Below are 18,950 nucleotides of genomic sequence, written 5' to 3'. Positions count from 1 at the left end.
GGCTCCAGTCCTCACCTGCGTGGCCCCAGGACAGGCAGTTGTGCCAGCAAGGCTCCACCACGGCGCTGGAGTTCCAGGAGCTGAGGCTCCAAGAGCAGTTTCTGCATCGTCTCCTGGTGCGAGGCGATTTGTGCTGATGGCTCCTGCAGGGAGGAGAGGCTGGTAAACATGGCAGGATAAAGGAGGTGGAGGTGGAGCCCGCAAAGCAGGCCCTCTGCCCCCAACAACAAACAGGTAAACAACAACATCGTAAAACAGTGTATCAGTGTCCGACCCGGCCATCAATTAATGCACCAAATAGCCACACCACAACAACACCAGGCTTCTTGTGTGTTCTCAGAGTCTGTCAGTCAGGAGGAAGGGCAGTAAAACCCCATTCCTGCAATCACTGGAAATCTAGCTTGGGTGCGCCAGTTCCTAAGATGTTTACACTTATTTTGCACCAAGGCAGCAATTGTTTGAGTGGGTTGTTTTATTATATATGTATTTATTTACATTATTTATAGTCTGCCTTTCTCACTGAAACTCAAGGCAGATTATGCCGTGTGAGTCAGCACAGTCAATTTCAATGGAATTTCAATAAACAATGTAATAGCGTCTATAAATGCAAATTTGCGAGATTTAAAACCAGCAGAAATCCAATGCAGAGTTGAAGATATGCCAAAACACAGCATAAGCAATTCTAAGACTGACATATTAAACAACATAGAACTACCCATTCGGATCATGCTTAAAGCAACAGATAGTACGTAGCAGCACACAGTAGTATAGTCTGTGGTCCCTATCTCTTTACTGATGTATCTCTTTGAGACCACTTTTCAGCAGGTGGAAACAAACCAACTCTCTGCCGAAAGACCACAAGGTGTCAGAAAGATAGGTTATAAGGTAGTTTCTCCTTCAAATGCTAGTGTCCGTTGTGTGGGGGAATTGCTTTGCTTTGAGGAGACTTCCATCACATCAGCCCCCATGTGACTGAAGAAATACAGCCCAAAGTCAGGTTTGGTGTCTGCCTCAGTGAGAAGTAGGTCTCCGGTTTTCAGCCTCGCAATTGTGACAGTATCTTTGAAAAATGTAACTTGCACAAACAGCGTCATCCAGAGAAAAGTAGCTCTTCTTAGGACTGCACTGAAAGGTATCAGTCCTTTTAATGGAGCTGCTGTGTGCTATATTCCTATTTTTAAGATTAATGTAAATTAAGCGCAGTGCATCTATTGCTAGAACTGAAGCAGCCGGAATGCTTGGATACCGAAGACAATGAGCACATTGATATTCACTCGGTTACTACAAGAGGAAAATGGGTGTGAATCTAGAAGTGCCCCCAGTTGTTGAGGGCCTCTATTGCTTATATTCATTAACAGTTGGATTTTCGCAATAAGGGCATGAATCAAAGACAAAAGTGGGGCTGAACGTTGTTTTCTCAGGGTAGCTGTTAGGGCAAGCAAGCTATATATACTGTGGGAGGTGCTACATTATGCAGCCTAAGGATCTCTGGAGCAGGCCTACCTTCTGATTTGACGCTGTTCCCACTGCCTGGAGATGGGCTTTGGCTTCACACACGGCTTTTAGCACACTACAGCAGAGTGTCTGCAGTTGCTCAAGAGCCTGTGAAAAGAGAGAGAGTGCTCCTCACAAAATGGCAGCGCTTGAATACATGTAAAAGGTCACCTAGAACAGCTCCCTTGCTCCAGGATTTCACAGAGTCCTGGACATTCAGTACTTGTGGCTGAGGACATGGGGCTCATGTGAGTTGTAAGGATAGCTCAGGGTCTGGATGAAGTTGTGGGAGAAGAAGGTTCTTGTAGTTTTCAGGGATAAGCTGGAAGTCAGTAGGGGCTGTGGCTGAGGATAATAATGGCCCAGCTAGATGATATCGGTGTCCTCAGGGGTGCCCATCATTTTGAAGTAATGAGCTCCCAGCCTGAAATTGCCTTAAACTGCACCTGAGGGGCCTGATTCTAGTCACAGTGCAGGAGACGAAAGGGATCCTGCCTCCCTTATGCTGTTTTGCTGACCTGAAACAGCACTGGAGGAGCTTTATTTGCCCATATGTTTTCCCCAGCATCATTTCATGTCAAAATAACAGTGAAGGGAAGACCTCTCCTCTCCCCACCATGCCACAGAGGTTTTGCCCAGAACTGGACACCTGTGGCATAGTTTAAAGGAGTTCCCAACTGGGAACTCGCTACTTCAAAGTGGAGGGCATCCCAAGGGATACCCTTATTGTCCAGTTTGGCCCTAAGTAGTCAAGCAATGGTGGGTTCTTGCCCCAGATTGGAGGGAGGCTCGATTGGTTCCATGAGGGAGCACAGTACGGCACCATGAGGGCCACTTTGTTCGGTATCTCTCTTACCTGGCGTGCCCCCACCCATTTGCATGGTGAATGGTGCAGGACCCCACCTAGTGCAGGAGTCAGCTGGTCCAGGGCCACGTAACGGGGCAGTTCAGAAGGAGAGAGAACCACCACTTTCTGTGGATGAAAGAGATTGATTTCAGACACATTCCAACACCTTCAATACTGTCCCACCCAAAGCCCTCCATTCCCACTGCATGTTGCAGTATAAAGATAATGCAGTAAGCCTCTGGATTCTGGCTCAAAGGAAGTTTTTTTGGCCGCTTCTCACTTTTTCTCTGCAGCAATCCATGGGGCAGCCATTGACACATCTTCCAGCATTATTAGCTGCTACCCTGACACATTGCCTAGTTTAGCGGTAGCTTCAGCACAAAAGGCGTTAGAGTTGACTGAACAGCAATCAAGTGTATAGAAATACATTGTGTGATATGTTTCTCCCTATCCATAAGTAGTGGTATTGCTTAACAGACCTCTGTGGGGTGAAATGCTTGGGTACAATAAATACAAAGACTAATTGGGGGGGGGGGTGCTAAAATTGTGAGGATAACATGAGCTGCATGCTCAGAATTTTTCTGTCATTAGCAGGGTTCACATCATGATCCTTTTAAAAACCTTTTACCTCTCTACAGGATTCTGTCTCTGGATTCTGCCCTTCTTGTCCCTTTTCTTCACATACAGCTCATCTAACAAATGGATACCAAGGCTGCCGCAAGGCTGGAAACTTACCACAGCAGGTTCCAGGGCCAACTCTTTTTCGTGGGGTACAAATCGGTCATCAAGGGGTAGGACCACCAGCAGCTGACTCACAGGTGGTGGGGAACCCTCCTGAGGGAGAAAGGCTATGTTTTCATTCGAGTAGATAGGGTTGGGCAGGTATAGTGGATGATGATACAGAAAGGCCCGACTCTCTAAGGCTGAAGGGTACACAAAATATAGCTATAAAGTCTACAGTGATCTGTAGGATACTGGATGCTTTAAGAGTTCATGGGGATGGATCCACAAACAGCTGCTGACCCCTGGAAGTCCATCAAAGCCTGGGCCTGATCATATTTTAGAAATAGAGTATTTCAGTCTAGTACCATTCTGAGTCAAAGGGAAGGCAGCCTGGTACTTAGATGGGGGGCCACCAGAGAAAACTCTGCAAATGGAAGCTCTGGCAAACCCTTTGCTGGGGTGGCCGCAAGTCAGTTGGAACTTGATGGGACAAATGTACCTACATATCATTTCGAGGGTTTAAGCTAAGGAAACTTAAAAACCCTCATTTTAATTTATTGCAACAATTTGTTTGAGAGGGTGATCGTTCATTTAAAAAACAAAAACATCATCTTAATAAACAACAGAATACACGGCATAAGACATGACACAACAACATGACCCACAGAGGAATAGGGGGAAAGGATTTGGGGGAGGCATGGAGAAAGAGTTCCATACCTGGAATGTCCTTAAGGCTGGCAAAAGCACAGGAGCCTGGAGGGCCCAGTCGTCCACCTGGCTTAGATCCAAGAGCACTGTCATCCCCAAGGCCGCCTGCTCTTTCCTGGAACGTTTGTGGAGAAAAAAGAGGGAAACGAGGCCACAGTTCGCATCAGGAGGCCAGGCTTGCTCAGAAGGCATTAGCACATGGTCATCTGAGGAGCAGCAGCCACAGCATATGACAGTGGGCTGGGATATTTCGCTTGTAAACCCTGCTAAGAACTATTATCAAGCGGTGCTTCTTTACACTGAGCCTTGATTAGATCCATTTTACAATTGGAAAGGCTGTGTGAGACTGAGACCCCCCCCCCTCATTTGCACATCTGTTCGTTCCTTTCTTTTGTGGCTGTGATGCACATTGGGCACACATAAGAGGAGGAGAACATGATTTGCTATTACCAAGTCTGTCTGGAGGAGCGGGGAATTGATGGGAACAGGGGCACTTAAGTGAAGTCAGCAGAATTAACATAATAGTGATTTTACTTAGTGTTCCAAGCACTTCACATTCATTAGATCAGTTACAGTTATAGATTTAAAGTTACCAACTGAGGCCTGGTCTACACATGCAGAACACTGAGGGCCAAACTAGATGAGATGGGCATCTCCAAGTTTGCCTCAGTAATGTGTTATTTTGCAGAGAGAGTTCCCAATGGGGAACGCCTTTTAACAGTGCTGTGAGCGTTCAATGCTGGCTGGGGCCACTACGGCACAGGCAGTGGTCTTGACCAGAATCTGGTTGAGATGGCTCTCCAAAGCTGTCATTTCCTCCAGGGAAGCCGATCTCTGGAGATCAGTTGTCATTCCTGGAGAAGTCCAGGCCACATCTTGAGGTTGGTAGTTCTAACCTCATTATCTTGTTCTGCTGCAGGGCTAGACCGGGACCTCAGTTAACAGCTGATTAGCGATAGGAACCAAAGCCTTCTCAACTGACTTTCACATGCAAAAACATTGCAACTGTAAATTGGTTTCAAATCAGTTTGACTGTTATGTTTTCTCCTGGCAGCTTCCTCCGAATGGTGGTTTTGTGAGGGTGTGGAGAGGAATTTCCTGTAAATTTTCTACCTCTCCCCCCACCCAACGATTTTACTGGTTTTTGTTTCCTAGAGAAGTCCCAACAATCAGCCTCATTTAAATCTCCTTTACATTTGTAAATGCAGCAGTTGACCCAGACAGGCTGACGTGATGTATTTCTTGTGAATCATCTTAGGAATTCTTCCCTTGGAGGCAGTTTCTTTTCTTTTTTCTTTTACCTGAGAAGTGAGTGCAAGTATTTCAGGGTCCTAACCAGAACTTCTTGTCCTAGGGGGAGCCCATCTCGAATAGGCTGAGGCACCACAGTCAACAAAGGCCGTCCAGCCCTGTCCATTCCTCCTGTTGGGATGAAACACAAGGAAATCATAAGGCCTAACTCTGTACCAATTTGCCGTTCTTTCCTCCTCCACCTTCCTTGCAAAGGGAAGATGAATTCCCACTGAGGGGTTTATGTGGGTCTCATCTAGAAGTGCCTCTTGGTTTGTCTCCCTCAAAGTTCACCATGATACACCAACCAAGCACACGGTCTCATGTTCTCTGGAAGGGGATATGAGAGAATTATTCGCCGCATGCAGTGCAAAAGCCATGAAAGCAGGTATAAATGAAGAAGAGTTATGCCACCCTTCCTCCAAGGAGCTCAAGGCAACATACATGGTTTCATCCTATGAAGAACGTTACACACACATACACACACACACAGAGAGAAAGAGATGCAGTGGTTAGTGTTGGACTAGGATATAGGAGAACTAAAGTCAAATCCCCACTTTGCCATGAGAGCTTGTTAGTTGACCTTGAACCAATTACACTCTTTCAGCCTAACCTACCTCACGTTGTTGTTCTGAGGAGAAAATAGAAGTGGGGAGAAAGATGTAAGTGGCTTTGGATCCCCATTAGGGAGAAAAACAGGATATAAATAAGGATATAAATAGAGAAAGAGAGCGAGAGCAAGAATAGTCAGAGATCACCCGGCCAGCTTCATAGCTATGTGGGGAAGAGAAGCCAGGTCTCCTCACACTGGTGATTTGATCATGACATCACACCAGCTTTTCTGGCATCATATGTGGATGAAACATCAAACAGTAGATTCCACAGAAATATCATCAGATAGAATCACTTCTGAGAGGAAAAAGGATAAGAGCAATGCCAACTAAAACAGGATGCAGAGGATAAAACTGAGGTTGAAATAAAAACAAATTCGTTTCTAGTGTAGTACAATCAAGAGGGTCAATTTATACATTACAATTTTTAGGTGTGCACTTTTAAAAAAACTTATATATAAAACATAAAGTGAGAATTGAACCTCTGCCCTGGAGCTGGATTGGATGCAGCTCCCTTCTCAAGAGGACACTTGGTCTCAAACCTGGGCGTGCCACCATGTACCATTTGGAAAGGCTCACCAGATGCAGCTACTTCAAGGAAGAAAACATATGCAGTTGCACATTGGAACAGGGCTTATTATAATACTGGATTAGGTTTGAGGGAAACAGAGGACAGATGTACGTAAGCCATATCCTACTGCCAAACAAAAATAAAAGCTATTTTTCTAAAATCACAGGAAGAACTCCTGAGCTCGTTCTCCTTTAAAAAAAAGCTTACTGCCCCATCTTCCCAGCATTATGTTACCGTTCAAGGTTGGAAAAAGCCCTCTAATTTCCACTGATCCAAAAATTCCATTTCCTGTAAGCACATACCATTTATTAGCTCTGCAGCAGCAGTTACACAATGCACAGTATGCAGACACAGCTCTCTGGTTTTGGAGATGAAGGGATCGGATACCCAGGCCTTGTATGACCATTCAGGATCGATTCACACATTACAAAGTCCATGTGGTGGACATCTAGACTTTTGCCAGGCTAGTACTGACTTGATTTGGACTGGGAAAACAGCAGTGGAGGGAAGAACCTAATCCAAAATGGCCCCACGTACCTGGGAGTAAAGTTCCCAGCATGGAATTCTCAGACCATATCTGTCAATAGTCCAGTGGTTAGTGTGTCAGACTAAGATCTGCAAAAGCCAGGCTCAGATCCCCATTCTACCATGGAAGCTTGCTGCGTGACATACACTCAGCTTACCTAACCTCTCATGGATAAGGATAAAATAGAGTTGAAGATAATGTAGTTAGTCACTTTGAGAGCCAAACTACAAGTGATGAATTACACTTGCATGGCAAGTGAACAGACTCAAGTGTATTGTCGAAGGCTTTCACGGCCGGAGAACGATGGTTGTTGGGGGTTTTCCGGGCTGTCTTGCCGTGGTCTTGGCATTGTAGTTCCTGACGTTTCGCCAGCAGCTGTGGCTGGCATCTTCAGAGGTGTAGCACCAAAAGACAGAGATCTCTCAGTGTCACAGTGTGGAAAAGATGTAGGTCATTTGTATCTACTCAGGAGGGGTGGGGTTGAGCTGAGTCATTCTATAAGAGTTTCCCAGGGTGTGGAATGCTAATGGCGGGAGGCTTCACTGTATCCCGAGGCGGTTCTTTTGCATATGGATTGGTGCTTGATGTGCTAATCTTCTCTGCAGGGCTATTGTCGGGTGTGGAGTGTTTTGTTGGCCTGGTGTTTTTCAGAACTGGAGCCCATGCTCTGTTCATTCTTAAGGTTTCTTCTTTCCTGTTGAAGTTTTGCTTATGCTTGTGAATTTCAATGGCTTCCCTGTGCAGTCTGACAAACTGCACAGGGAAGCCATTGAAATTCACAAGCATAAGCAAAACTTCAACAGGAAAGAAGAAACCTTAAGAATGAACAGAGCATGGGCTCCAGTTCTGAAAAACACCAGGCCAACAAAACACTCCACACCCGACAATAGCCCTGCAGAGAAGATTAGCACATCAAGCACCAATCCATATGCAAAAGAACCGCCTCGGGATACAGTGAAGCCTCCCGCCATTAGCATTCCACACCCTGGGAAACTCTTATAGAATGACTCAGCTCAACCCCACCCCTCCTGAGTAGATACAAATGACCTACATCTTTTCCACACTGTGACACTGAGAGATCTCTGTCTTTTGGTGCTACACCTCTGAAGATGCCAGCCACAGCTGCTGGCGAAACGTCAGGAACTACAATGCCAAGACCACGGCAAGACAGCCCGGAAAACCCCCAACAACCATAGACTCAAGTGTATTCGTTCATGTGTATTCCTCCCTGTTCACCTGCCATTCACTTGCGCTCCACTTGATCAAGTGGAGCGCAAGTGAATGGCAAGTGAACAGGGAGGAATACACGTGAGTCTGTTCACTTGCCAGGCAAGTGCAATTCGTCACTTGTAGCTTGGCTCTGAGGGCCAAGCTACAAGTGATGAATGACACTTGAACGGCAAGTGGATTGAGTGGAGAGCAAGTGGAGGGCAAGTGAACAGGGAGGAATACACTTGCCGTTCAAGTGTCATTCGTCACTTGTAGTTTGGCCCTGTGTTTCCACTAAGGAGAAAAGGGTGGTATAAATGAAGTAAACAAATACAAATTGGTAACATGTGAATTGGTAACCCAGCATTAGTTCCCTCTTTTTAGTAATTTGCAACTCAGTTGCAAATGTGGAATTTACATCATGGTTTAGAAAATGAAGGTTGAAATTGAGTAAGCCCCACTTTTTCCCCCCTGAGGGAAATCTTACTCATAGTGTTCCCTATCCATTATATTAATCTGTTCCTATAAACACAGAGACACCACCATGGAATTTCTTCCATTTTTTTTTGTCCGCTGCATCTTGTTTGGAAATTTGCCCTAAAAATATTAATATACATTCACCCATCCAAAGGGTCTTTACAGATGATCGTTGTACTGTGAGAAAAATACACAACATTGTTGTGGGGATTCCAAATGTCTCTGCAGCATCCAGAGAAAGAGGGCTTCATCTGCCTCGCTATCTTAGGTGGCTTTTCAAGAATAATTTCATAGATACCAGGTCTATCAATAGTTATTAGTTAAATGGAACCTCCAGATTCAGAGACAGTATAGCTGTCAATACGTAGATATTCAGGACAGTTAACAGGAGATTGTTGTCTTTATCATACCTGGATTATGAGCTGTCAAAAAGGTCTGAACAGTATTTTAATCAGAGAGACATTGGGGGTAGGGCTCTTAGGAGTCAGTGACACAAGCGCTTCTAAAACAAGTTGTTCCTTTTATCCTTTGGTCCCCTCCTCCCCTTCCTTTCTATTCTGTCCTTGCTTATGTTTCCAATCAACCCCCTCTGGGAGGTCTGCCTCCCATTTTGAAAGCGGCATGCTTTTTGTAACGTGATCAGGGTCTGGCGTTATTTTGAGTTGTGTTTTGTGGCTTTGGGTCGGGGTGCGGTTTTTGCAAACGGTTGTGATGTGGCCAGAGTGAGGCGGCTTGTTTTCCTCAGACCTCATGATGTTCCATAAAATGGCTAAATGCTGGTTAAAGGACAGCCGGACCTGGCAACTTAAAAAACATTCCATTTGCAGAGATCGCTCCAAAGGCTGGTAGCAGATTTTGGGATGCAAACCTGGACTGTAATATATAGGCTGCACGGCACGGCCAATCCCAGGTATTTTGTTGCTCCAAGCAAGACACACCCATCACAGCGTGGGCTTGCACTACCATCAGCCACATCTGAGTTGGCTTGGCTTATTTCTGGCCAACGCTAGAAGGTGATACCAAGTAGGGGTGCCAACCTCCAGAATTACAATGGATCTCCAGACTAGAGAGATCAGTTCCCCTGGGGAAAATGGCAGCTTCAGAAGGCAAACACTATGGTATATCATAGATTCTTGGAAAAGTCCCTCCCCAAACTCCCCGCTCTACAGGCACCACCCCCAAATCTCCAGGAATCTCCTAGGCCAGAATTAGCAACTCTACTGCCAAGTCCCTGCCCATGCTGCTGATGGCTGGGAATGAGCCAAGCTCCTGTGGGGTATCAGCAGCCTCCTCACTGCAGTGCCCCAGGCAGTTCCCTGGGTGACTTGACTGGAAAATCGACCCTGTCTATGTGCACTGGTACGCTTCAGGCACAATCTATGCACCCCTTTGGAATTTACTCAGGAAGTCACTGCGTTCAATGAGGCTAACTCCCAAGAGAGAGTGCATAAGATTACTACTGATCTGTTCAGGTGGGGCAGGCCCAAGTCATTTGAGTGACAAATGCACAAAAATGAGAATGGCACCACCCCATGAGCACACTGTAATGAATATACAGCACTACTCACCAAGAAATTCTTCTGGTCAAACCCCCACTGAAATGAACATGATTACTTCTTCCTCATGTCAATGCGGCTTGTGCTGGAGCACTTCCTGGTGAATTGTGCCCCATAGGTCTCCTCTCTCTGTCTCTCACTCAGTGGTCTTTAATGGCAGCCAAACTCTGCCCTACAGACAGTAGATTGGTTTAGCCTTCTGCTAAGGGCACTTCTCAACCATCTTCTTTTGTTTCTGATTATCCATTTCTATTAGCACCAACCTCATCCAGAAAAAGTGGTGCTCTTCCCCCATCCTTGCATAATAGTAAGGTTGCCAACTTTGGTTTGGGAAAGATTTGGGGAGTGGAGCCTTGGGACGGCAAGGTTTGAGGAGGCAAATGGAGTTGCAGGGATAAAGGCACCTGTAATGGTGCAGCATCTGAACAGCATAGCCAGGAGGCATCTATGACACTTTCTTCAGTGTTGTCACAGGAACTGTCCAACAGGTGCCTCACATAAGTGAAACCACAATCCAGGTAGCACCATTATAATAATAACTGTGGCTACTCGAGGGGGCATAGGACGTAACAACTAAGCATTATGGATTGAGTTCAGGGACAATATGATTTCCAAGGAATAGATGCACTGCTGCAAGACGTGGAGAACATTTGGGATCTTTTGCAGTGCCTTCCATGTGGGAAAAAAAGAGCAACACTTGGAAAGATGACTTTCATTGGTTTAAAATGAGTTGAACCTTACTATTTAAATGGTTTGACACATCATGTTCAATACTTTTTTGAATTGTGTCTAATTTTTACAGTCCTATTGGATTGCTTATTAGATATCTCATGATATTAGACTGCATTGACTTAAACCATGCAATCTGCCTTGAGTCTCAGTGAGAAAGGAGGCCTATAAATAAACCTGCTAAACTAACAAGCCACAGTTTCCCCACTAATAAAATGGAAGTAATATTGACCCTACATTGCAATATTCTCCCTAAGTTTTAAGGGCCATGGGAAGAAGAATACAAGCCAATTTTCAAGCATTCCCTTGGACCAGAAGTGATTTTTCACCAACTTACCTGTTAGTGCAAAGACACCTGACCATAAGAGGTCCCAGTCTACAGTCTGCTCGAGACGAACTGTAGCAGGCAGAGGGGCAGGTTGCATTTCCTTCACTGCCTGTTCAGCTGCAACATTTAGGGCTTCCACTTGCCCATCGACTTGGCTTGGCTCTTCCTTCCCTGGCAAAGTCAACGGTGCTTCTTCCATGCCAAGAGCAAAGCTCTTCTCTCCCATGCCATGCCCTTCTGTACCAGCGCCTCGTTCCATGATGCTCGGCTCTTCCATGCCTGCGCTTGCTTCGCTGTCATCAATTGCAGTGGTCTGGTCTTTGGCATGAAGGTTTACGTCTTCGCTGCCAATGCTCCTTTCCCTAGTGCCAATACTGCTGTCTCCTATGCCAGCAGAACATTTTTGTGAGCTGTCCTCTGGCTCTCTGATGCCAACGCTATATTTTCCCGTGCCAACAGCCAGCTCACCAATGCCAGCACCCTGCTCCTCGGCACCAGCCGTCCCATCTCCTGTGATGCCACTTCTCTCTTGGATGCCATTACACTCTGCAATGCCCGCACAGCATTCTTCAGTGCTGATGGCTTGTTCTCCATTACTAAAGCTTTGTTCTCCCCTCTCAGAATCCTGGTTTCCTGTACTAGTGGTCTCCTCATTTTCTGGGTCTTTTAGATCAGTAAAAGCTCCCATTTCTTGGTTAGCTGAGTCGCCCACCGGCCTGATTCGGCCACCTGCTCCTCTCCCGGCACCTTTTTTTTTCCTACGGTTTCCTTTGGCAGTGTGTTTTGGTGTCACAGATGCTACAGATGGGTTTTCATTGCTGACCTCCCTAGAAGGGATGGGATCTTGGTATACAGGCCCCGATGGCTCTGCTTTCTCTGGTCCCTTATCCTCAGCAGCAGCAGCTGTGCCAGAAAGGTCCAGTTGTGCTTCAGCCCCAGAAGGTTCCTGGGTTTGCGCCAGCTGCCCAGAACCCGGGCTACCCACTGCCTGGGAGGGCTTTGACATTTGGTCCAAGGCCCGACTAGGGTTACCTCTACGTTGTTCAGTTCTGTCCCCCTGGGCGCTCCTCTCTTGGCTAGACTGCTGAGCCTCTTGAGCTTTGCAGGCCTTGCGCAAGGCAAAGTTCTCCCCACACCCAGCCTTGTGGTGGAGCCAGGCCCGGTGGCGCCTGCTCCGATTCTTGTGGTGCCCCTTGCGGGTGGGCATTGTCTGGATTTGGGCACCGCAAGGCTCTGGAATCCTGGGTCCTTGGTGCAGGGTGGGGCTGACTTCCAGGAGGTGAACGTACTCTCCCTCAGACTCCCGGTTCTCCCCACCAGAATGGCGCCCGTCGCCTGGGCTCCTTGCCCCCAGCACTTCAGGAGCCAAATCCACAGGACAGCGCTGACCCACAATGAACCCGTCTTTGTGCACAAACTGGGGGTACACCAGCTCAGGCCACGGCAGGCTTAGCACCTTTTCTCCATCTGCCAACAGGCAGCGCTCCAGGCGTCCGGCTCGGCGTTCCTTGTTGATGCCGTTGAGCCACTCAACAGTGAAAAGGAAGGGGTAGGAGTCTGGTGGCACAGGTAGCTCCTGAACACCACGGCCCTCCGGTGACAGGCACTTCAGCACCAGGCGCGGGGCACACTCCCGGTGAGGTACTACTTGCAGGTAGAAGTCACCAGGGCAGAGGTGTTGCCAAGGCAATGATCCCAACTGTACTAGAACCTTCTCTCGAAGACACAGTGGCCAACCCTCGTGGCAGAAGACAAAGCCACTGTACTGAGCCTGAGGAGTTGTGAAAGAGAGGAGAGGAGAGGGTGAGTTCTCAAGACAGCCAATGTGGTATAGCGATTACAGAGCCGGACTAGGATCTGGGTGACTAAGGTTCGAATTTCCACTCTGCCACAGAAGCTTGCTGAGTGACCCTGGGCCAGTGACATTCTCAGGGCCAAGCTACAAGTGACGAATGACACTTGAACGGCAAGTGGATCGAGTGGAGAGCAAGTGAACAGGGAGAAATACACTTGCCATTCAAGTGTCATTTGTCACTTGTAGCTTGGCCCTCAGTCTAATCTACTTCACCAGCTTGTTGTGAAGATAAAATGGAGGAGACAAGAACAATATAGGTGACTTGAGTCCCCACTGGGAAGAAAGGCCAGGTGTAAAAGAAGTAAATAAAAAATATGCAGGACTGTGTGCACACCTTGCAATAAATATTGGTTTCTGAGGGCCAAGCTACACATGACGAATGACACTTGAACGGCAAGTGGATTGAGTGGAGGGCAAGTGAACAGGGAGAAATACACTTGCCATTCAAGTGTCATTCGTCATGTGTAGCTTGGCCCTCAGACAAGGATAAATAATGCCAATTTGCACATTTTGCATAAGGCGTGCTGCTGCTTCTAACAATGTAAAGGAGCAAAGAGCCACCCTCTGACCATCAGAAATACAACTCAGTTTCCCCCACTGGTATCCAATATTTTACCAGCCATTTCACTTTTAAACATACCTTCACAGTCCTAAGGACTAAAAACGTGTTTTTATTTTTACATGAAAGCTGAGCTTCTCAGGATGCTGAATCATACACCGAGTGTCTGTTTTTGTATTTTGCTCCAAACACCATTATACAAAAGGGGATCAGGACCAGTTGTATCCCTAAAACCAAAAGAATATGCCCCTCTCCGATACACACACATCAAACAATACTTGACTTGTTGTTCAGTGGGAGTTATTTTGGGATGGGTGATGGAGCTAAGGCACAATCACATTCTAGGATGCAGCTCTAGGACTGAAGAAAGGGTTCCTGAGTGAAGCTTTATATCCAGTTGAGCCTCAGATGGAGGTCTATACTGAGATTCCAGCATCAGAACAAATGGCTTTTGTGTTGCCCTGGGCTGAGAGCAATTTCCCGTTCCAAGGGTACTCCAGAGGAACAGGGCCAGACCAATGCAGAGACTCACACAGGCTTCGCTCTGGATGCGAGCCAGAATGTGCTTGGCAGGAACGAGGAAGTCAAGGGTGTAGCGCAAAGCGTCGTGCTGGTACGTCCGCTCCAGCACCTCGAAGACCTGGCTCAACAGGGTAGGGGCTGTGGCCTCGAATGGGGGGTACAAGGCAGCCAGTGTGCTCTGAACACATTCCTCCACCGGTTCAGGTTCCTGGGAAAACAGAAAAGAGAGAGCACACAGGGTGACAACAGTTAGTATCCAGCAGCTTCTGCCAGCCTGCCCTGCCCTCCCTCAAGCCTTTGATGTTCATGTGCCACTCGAGAATCTCCACCCCATGCAAATCATCGCACCATTTAGTCCTCAAAATAATCACACACAGACTCAAGTTCCAACCAGCTGTAGTGCAGTCAGACTGTTATGTTAATACATGAGTGCAATATCCCTTGCTGATTTGTTGTTCCCGTACGACACACACACACACACACACTACAACTCGTGATGATGCACTGGTGCCAGGGCCGCCCCCTTGTTCTTGACCCCCATCTAAATTTTGCCTTGCTCAGCAAGCTAAAAGTCAGGCGGTTTTGATTACCAGCAACAAGTTGTAGGTAGCTTCATGCCTAGAGACTGGCTGCTGCCCCCTACTGGCATGCCAAGTGGGACTGGGCAGCAAGGCAGATGCAAGCAGAGATCCTTCGTGAGTAAATGAGAAGGGGCATGAGGGGGCAGCCTGAAAGAAAGAGTTTGGGAGGCTGCCAAGACCTGCAAACAGAGCAGCCGAGGCTCCATCTGGAATGCATTAGCAACTCTGAGCTCATTCCTTCCGCAGCTCCACCCAGCAAAGGAAATGGGGTGGGGGGGGACTGCAAGGGAAGGGGCCGACCAAAAGAAACAGCCATTATTCCAGATCTTCCAACTGTACCTAATAAAGAGGCACAATAGTCTCTTTGCACACTGTGCCTCCTAGTTGCCAGCATGAACCAAAGCCACGCCTAATATTGGGATATTTTTTCAAAGTATTTTTGGACTTTTTTTTTTGACCGCTGGAAAAAATCAGCTTCCTTGCCTTTGCGCCAGGATCCAGATCAAATGCCTTTGCTAATACATACTGATTTTGTGTTTTGTTTTTGAACATTCTGAAAAACTAGAGAATTAGGACAGAGCTCAATTTGGAAGATGTACGGTGGAAAATACACAGGCTTAGGTTGCTGAAATGTGTGTGTGTGGGGGGGAGTTGTAGGGAAGCTACACTGTTAAATGAACCTTTCTAAAAATCTACAAGTTATGTGTGTGCTGGGAGGGGGGCAACCACTGCAACGTTTCAACATTTTGTCAGCACTACTTGAGCTTCCACGTTCAAGAAGAGGAAATACCTTGATTAGTTACATTTTTTAAAAAGAGAATTTGGGGTGAGGGGGGGTTGAACCTGCCTGGATACCTTCCTTCCTAGCTTCAGACATGAACAGACTAGCTTACAGTGAGGAAGTGGCGAAGGAAAAACACTCTATATCTGCTCAGAGGAATTTGGATTTTTTAAAAAATGATCTATATGGATTGATTTTTCTTCCCCATTTACATTTTTACTCTGCTACTGTAATGAGAATTTACAAGGACCCTGTGAGGTAAATTAGGTTATGCTAGGATACGGCAACCCAAGGTCACTCATTTAGGGCTTTGTACCCACATCTCCCTGGGCCAACCCCTTCTTACTGCTCTTCTTTGACCAGCAGTGTTTCTCCAGGAAAAACAATGAATTCTCTGGTACCCAGCACACTTCAGCTAGAGACACCAGAGATCAAACCGGGGACTTTTCACGTGTAGAACACATGCTCTTTCATTAGGCAATGTGATTGTCTACTTCCTTCTTCCCACAGCAAAGCTTCAATAGTATTTGGCTGCTTTGCTCTTAGGTAGCTTAACTACTACGGGGGAAGGTATGTAAGTTTCCTTACCCCCCCCCCACCGCCCTCCCTCACCACCGCCTTCCCTCACCACCGTTTTTGCCACTTTCTGGCACAGAGACAGGAAAGCACAGACCTGGAGCCAGCCTGCCTCTGTGAGGGAAAATTTTACATCTCCAGAAGGAAGAGGCAACCCCCCTTCCCACGCAGACATTGGAAGGAAGGAGCGGGGAGGCCCCTTCTTGGCTCGGCATCTTGGAGAGCGTGCAAGGAAGACGGTTCCAGTGAGAACAGCGGCTGCAGAAACACAGACAGCCGCCCTCCTCTGGGAATACAGCTGGTGATATCTTCTTTTTCTTTCTCTCTCTCTTTTTCCCCTCAAAGGCATCAGCCACAACCTCAGCTGCTCCAGTTTTACACCTCGATATACCCCAAAAAGGAAAGAAAAAAGGATTCCATAAAAATCCAGTGCTTCATACAAGCAAGCAAAACAACTTTTCTGCATCCTGAAATTGTAAGGTAGCAAGCTTCTGAGTTACACAGAATCTTTCTGCGTGAAAATGCAGTTGCCCGACAAAAGATAACAGTGGAACCAGTTAGCTTATCTTATAAAAGATAACAGGAACCATTCTGCATCATTCCTGCCGTGTGCGTTCAGCACCTTTAAACTTTCATTCTGTTGTTTCTGAGGAATTACTGAGAATAACTCAGTAATTATTCCTCATAATCACTGGTACAAAGAACAACACAGAACACAGACATATATTGAACATGGAAGAGGCACCAGGACTTAAAACTCAGTTTTTAAATGTGAAATCCCCAGTTTGTGCAGGGGCAATTGTGGGCACTTCAGAGGGAAGAGACGCAGCACATATTAATAACAATTATTAATAACAAGTTTATCTACAGTACATAAAGTTGCTTGCTTATATTACCTCAGTAATCCATAAAACAACCTTATAAGGTAGGCCAGTACTGTAGTCAAGAAGTTCAACAGTTGAGTGAGCATACCATCTGGTGAGTTTGAGAACAGACAGAGGCAATATTTAAACAGGTGACATCCTGGTTCACAGTTCACAGTGTCATCCTAATCAGAGTTATTTGTTTCCAAGTCAGTAGGCTTAAAACTGTGTAATGTCACTTGGAATGGCACTGTTTGTCTCCCAGCCACTATGATCCATTAGCCATAAGTCATTTGTCAGATATTATTTTACAGGTATTGATCCTTTGTATAAACTGGCTCAGATTAAGCTCTGTTTTGGGTGGAGTTTTCAGTGCACAATAGCCACTGACAACCGTCCTGCATCAATCACCACAAAGACAGAACAGCTGGTCCTCTAAAGTCACCTCAGACACAGCAGTAATTTTCACTGGAGGCACGTCTCCTGAAAGTCTTCCAGGATTATTCAACATGTGAAGATTTACAACCAATAAACTACCTTAATTTCTCAAGCGAGGAGGCGCTTACAATGCAATCCAACAGAGAGTTACTTCAGTCTAAAGTAACTGCAAGCTTGCCATCCTCCTAGGTGGGGCCTGGAGTTCTCCCAGAATTACAACAGATCTCCAGACTACAAAGATCAGTTCCCATGGAGGAAATGGCAGCTTCAAATGGTGGATTTCATAGTATCTCATCCCCACAGAGCCCCTGCGTAACCTCTGCCATCCCCAGGCACCACCCCAAATCTCCAAGGGTTTCCCAAGACAGAGGTGGCAGCCCTAAGCCATTGACTGCAGTGAGCCTCAACTGGATTAACTCTGTGTAGGATTGCACTTAGAGACATACAGTCACGCCTGTGTGAATCTGCTCCTGCTTCTTCATATGAGGGAAGTCATACTTAGGAATCCTTTGCCTAGGTCAGACCAAGGGTACTTCCTAGTCCAGTAGTCTGTCTCCAAAACACATCAGCTGTTGTCCACAACACCCGGTACTCGGAGGTGTACAGCGTAAACTTGGCTCAATGTAGAAACATAATTCAGCAGTTACTGTTGTGATTGGGAGTTTTCGGAAGTTTCAGAAAATAGTTTCACATATGACTAAGGAGAAGTTATCTGCTAACCTTTATTTATTTAGCTAAATCTAACTCAGCCAACCTGATCGAGCTCAGCTGCTTCCAGACTGTTTCCTTTTTGCATTGTTTGCAGTACATATTGGAATTTGTATTATTGTTTTGGAAAACGAGTATAGGGAAATGTAAGCAAATTAGACATAACTGTTGTCCTTATTTATAGGGCATGTGTAGGGTGGCCAGCAGGTTTGGGGGGAAATGTCCCATCTCGTAAATAAAGGCTTAATGTGTAGAAATGTGTAGCTGAATCTTTACATGGCATGTACATTTACATAACATCCCATTTTTCTCCAGGAAAGGTGCCGTAAGAGTGTAAAAAGGTATCAGTTGTTTTCAACAGGTTATTCACATGAAAGGCAGCTTACAACCATCTGGGAATGTATTGCATGATTATTAACTTACGTTTGAAAGATATTTTAAACTCTTGATTTCTACTATTACTAATGTCTCTCTGTGTGTATATATATAAAAATCTGGACCTGCCATAAAGAGAAAGATGTTCAATAAATATTTTAATAATAAGTTTGTGAAAATTAGTATAGCTTTTCTGTAAAAATGTACATGTTAGCATTTTGTACATATTACAAATCACGTTCCTTTTCAATGTTTAGTCTATTCTGCTTTAAATATATCCCCCGATGAACAGTGCCTTCATTTGATATCTATTGGGATCTGCTATTTTTTCTTGAAGGCGCTTAACGTAAACCTTTTGTTTTTTAAAATCTTGCTTTTTTAATTTATGTATTTACCCGTCTGGCTTGCTCAGCTTTAGAAAGCAACACCTCGATAACTTAAATGGCACTTAGGATGTCTGTGTACTTCTGGTTCACATAGTACACCTTACAAAGCATAGTATGCCACTTCTGTATGCCATAAAGTATGTGGGAATGGTTTGCCCAGGAAAAAAAGGTAAAGAGCTATGTACTGGCCTAGTCCAAAACAGTCTGTCACTCTACGCTAAGTTCCTGCATCTAATT

At 45.9% G+C, this 18,950-nt stretch overlaps 1 protein-coding gene across 5 annotated transcripts in view; it reads right to left on the bottom strand.

Moving 5' to 3' along the window:
- Positions 1 to 18,950, bottom strand: part of ARHGEF40 (Rho guanine nucleotide exchange factor 40) — a 33,949-nt gene that overhangs the window by 12,346 nt on the left and 2,653 nt on the right. For 4 of the 5 annotated variants that reach the window (XR_008597983.1, XM_054993604.1, XM_054993605.1 and 1 more), the window contains exons 1-9: positions 16,041 to 16,250; positions 14,016 to 14,213; positions 11,079 to 12,840; positions 5,074 to 5,194; positions 3,782 to 3,887; positions 3,077 to 3,175; positions 2,351 to 2,467; positions 1,504 to 1,602; positions 16 to 143 (exon numbers count right to left, since the gene is read on the bottom strand). Coding sequence is in view for 4 of the 5 variants with exons in the window: in XM_054993604.1 (XP_054849579.1) it covers positions 16 to 143; positions 1,504 to 1,602; positions 2,351 to 2,467; positions 3,077 to 3,175; positions 3,782 to 3,887; positions 5,074 to 5,194; positions 11,079 to 12,840; positions 14,016 to 14,213; positions 16,041 to 16,118 (2,708 nt within the window). In the remaining variant the exon portion in view is untranslated. Of the gene's footprint in view, positions 1 to 15; positions 144 to 1,503; positions 1,603 to 2,350; positions 2,468 to 3,076; positions 3,176 to 3,781; positions 3,888 to 5,073; positions 5,195 to 11,078; positions 12,841 to 14,015; positions 14,214 to 16,040; positions 16,251 to 18,950 lie in introns of those variants that run through there. The other variant, XM_054993606.1, reaches the window with a different exon arrangement.

Source organism: Eublepharis macularius, chromosome 12 (assembly GCF_028583425.1).
Source record: "Eublepharis macularius isolate TG4126 chromosome 12, MPM_Emac_v1.0, whole genome shotgun sequence".
Taxonomy (NCBI): Eukaryota; Metazoa; Chordata; class Lepidosauria; order Squamata; family Eublepharidae; genus Eublepharis; species Eublepharis macularius.
The sequence above is the reverse complement of the archived record's forward strand: the minus strand, read 5'-3'. Positions and strand labels throughout refer to the sequence as shown.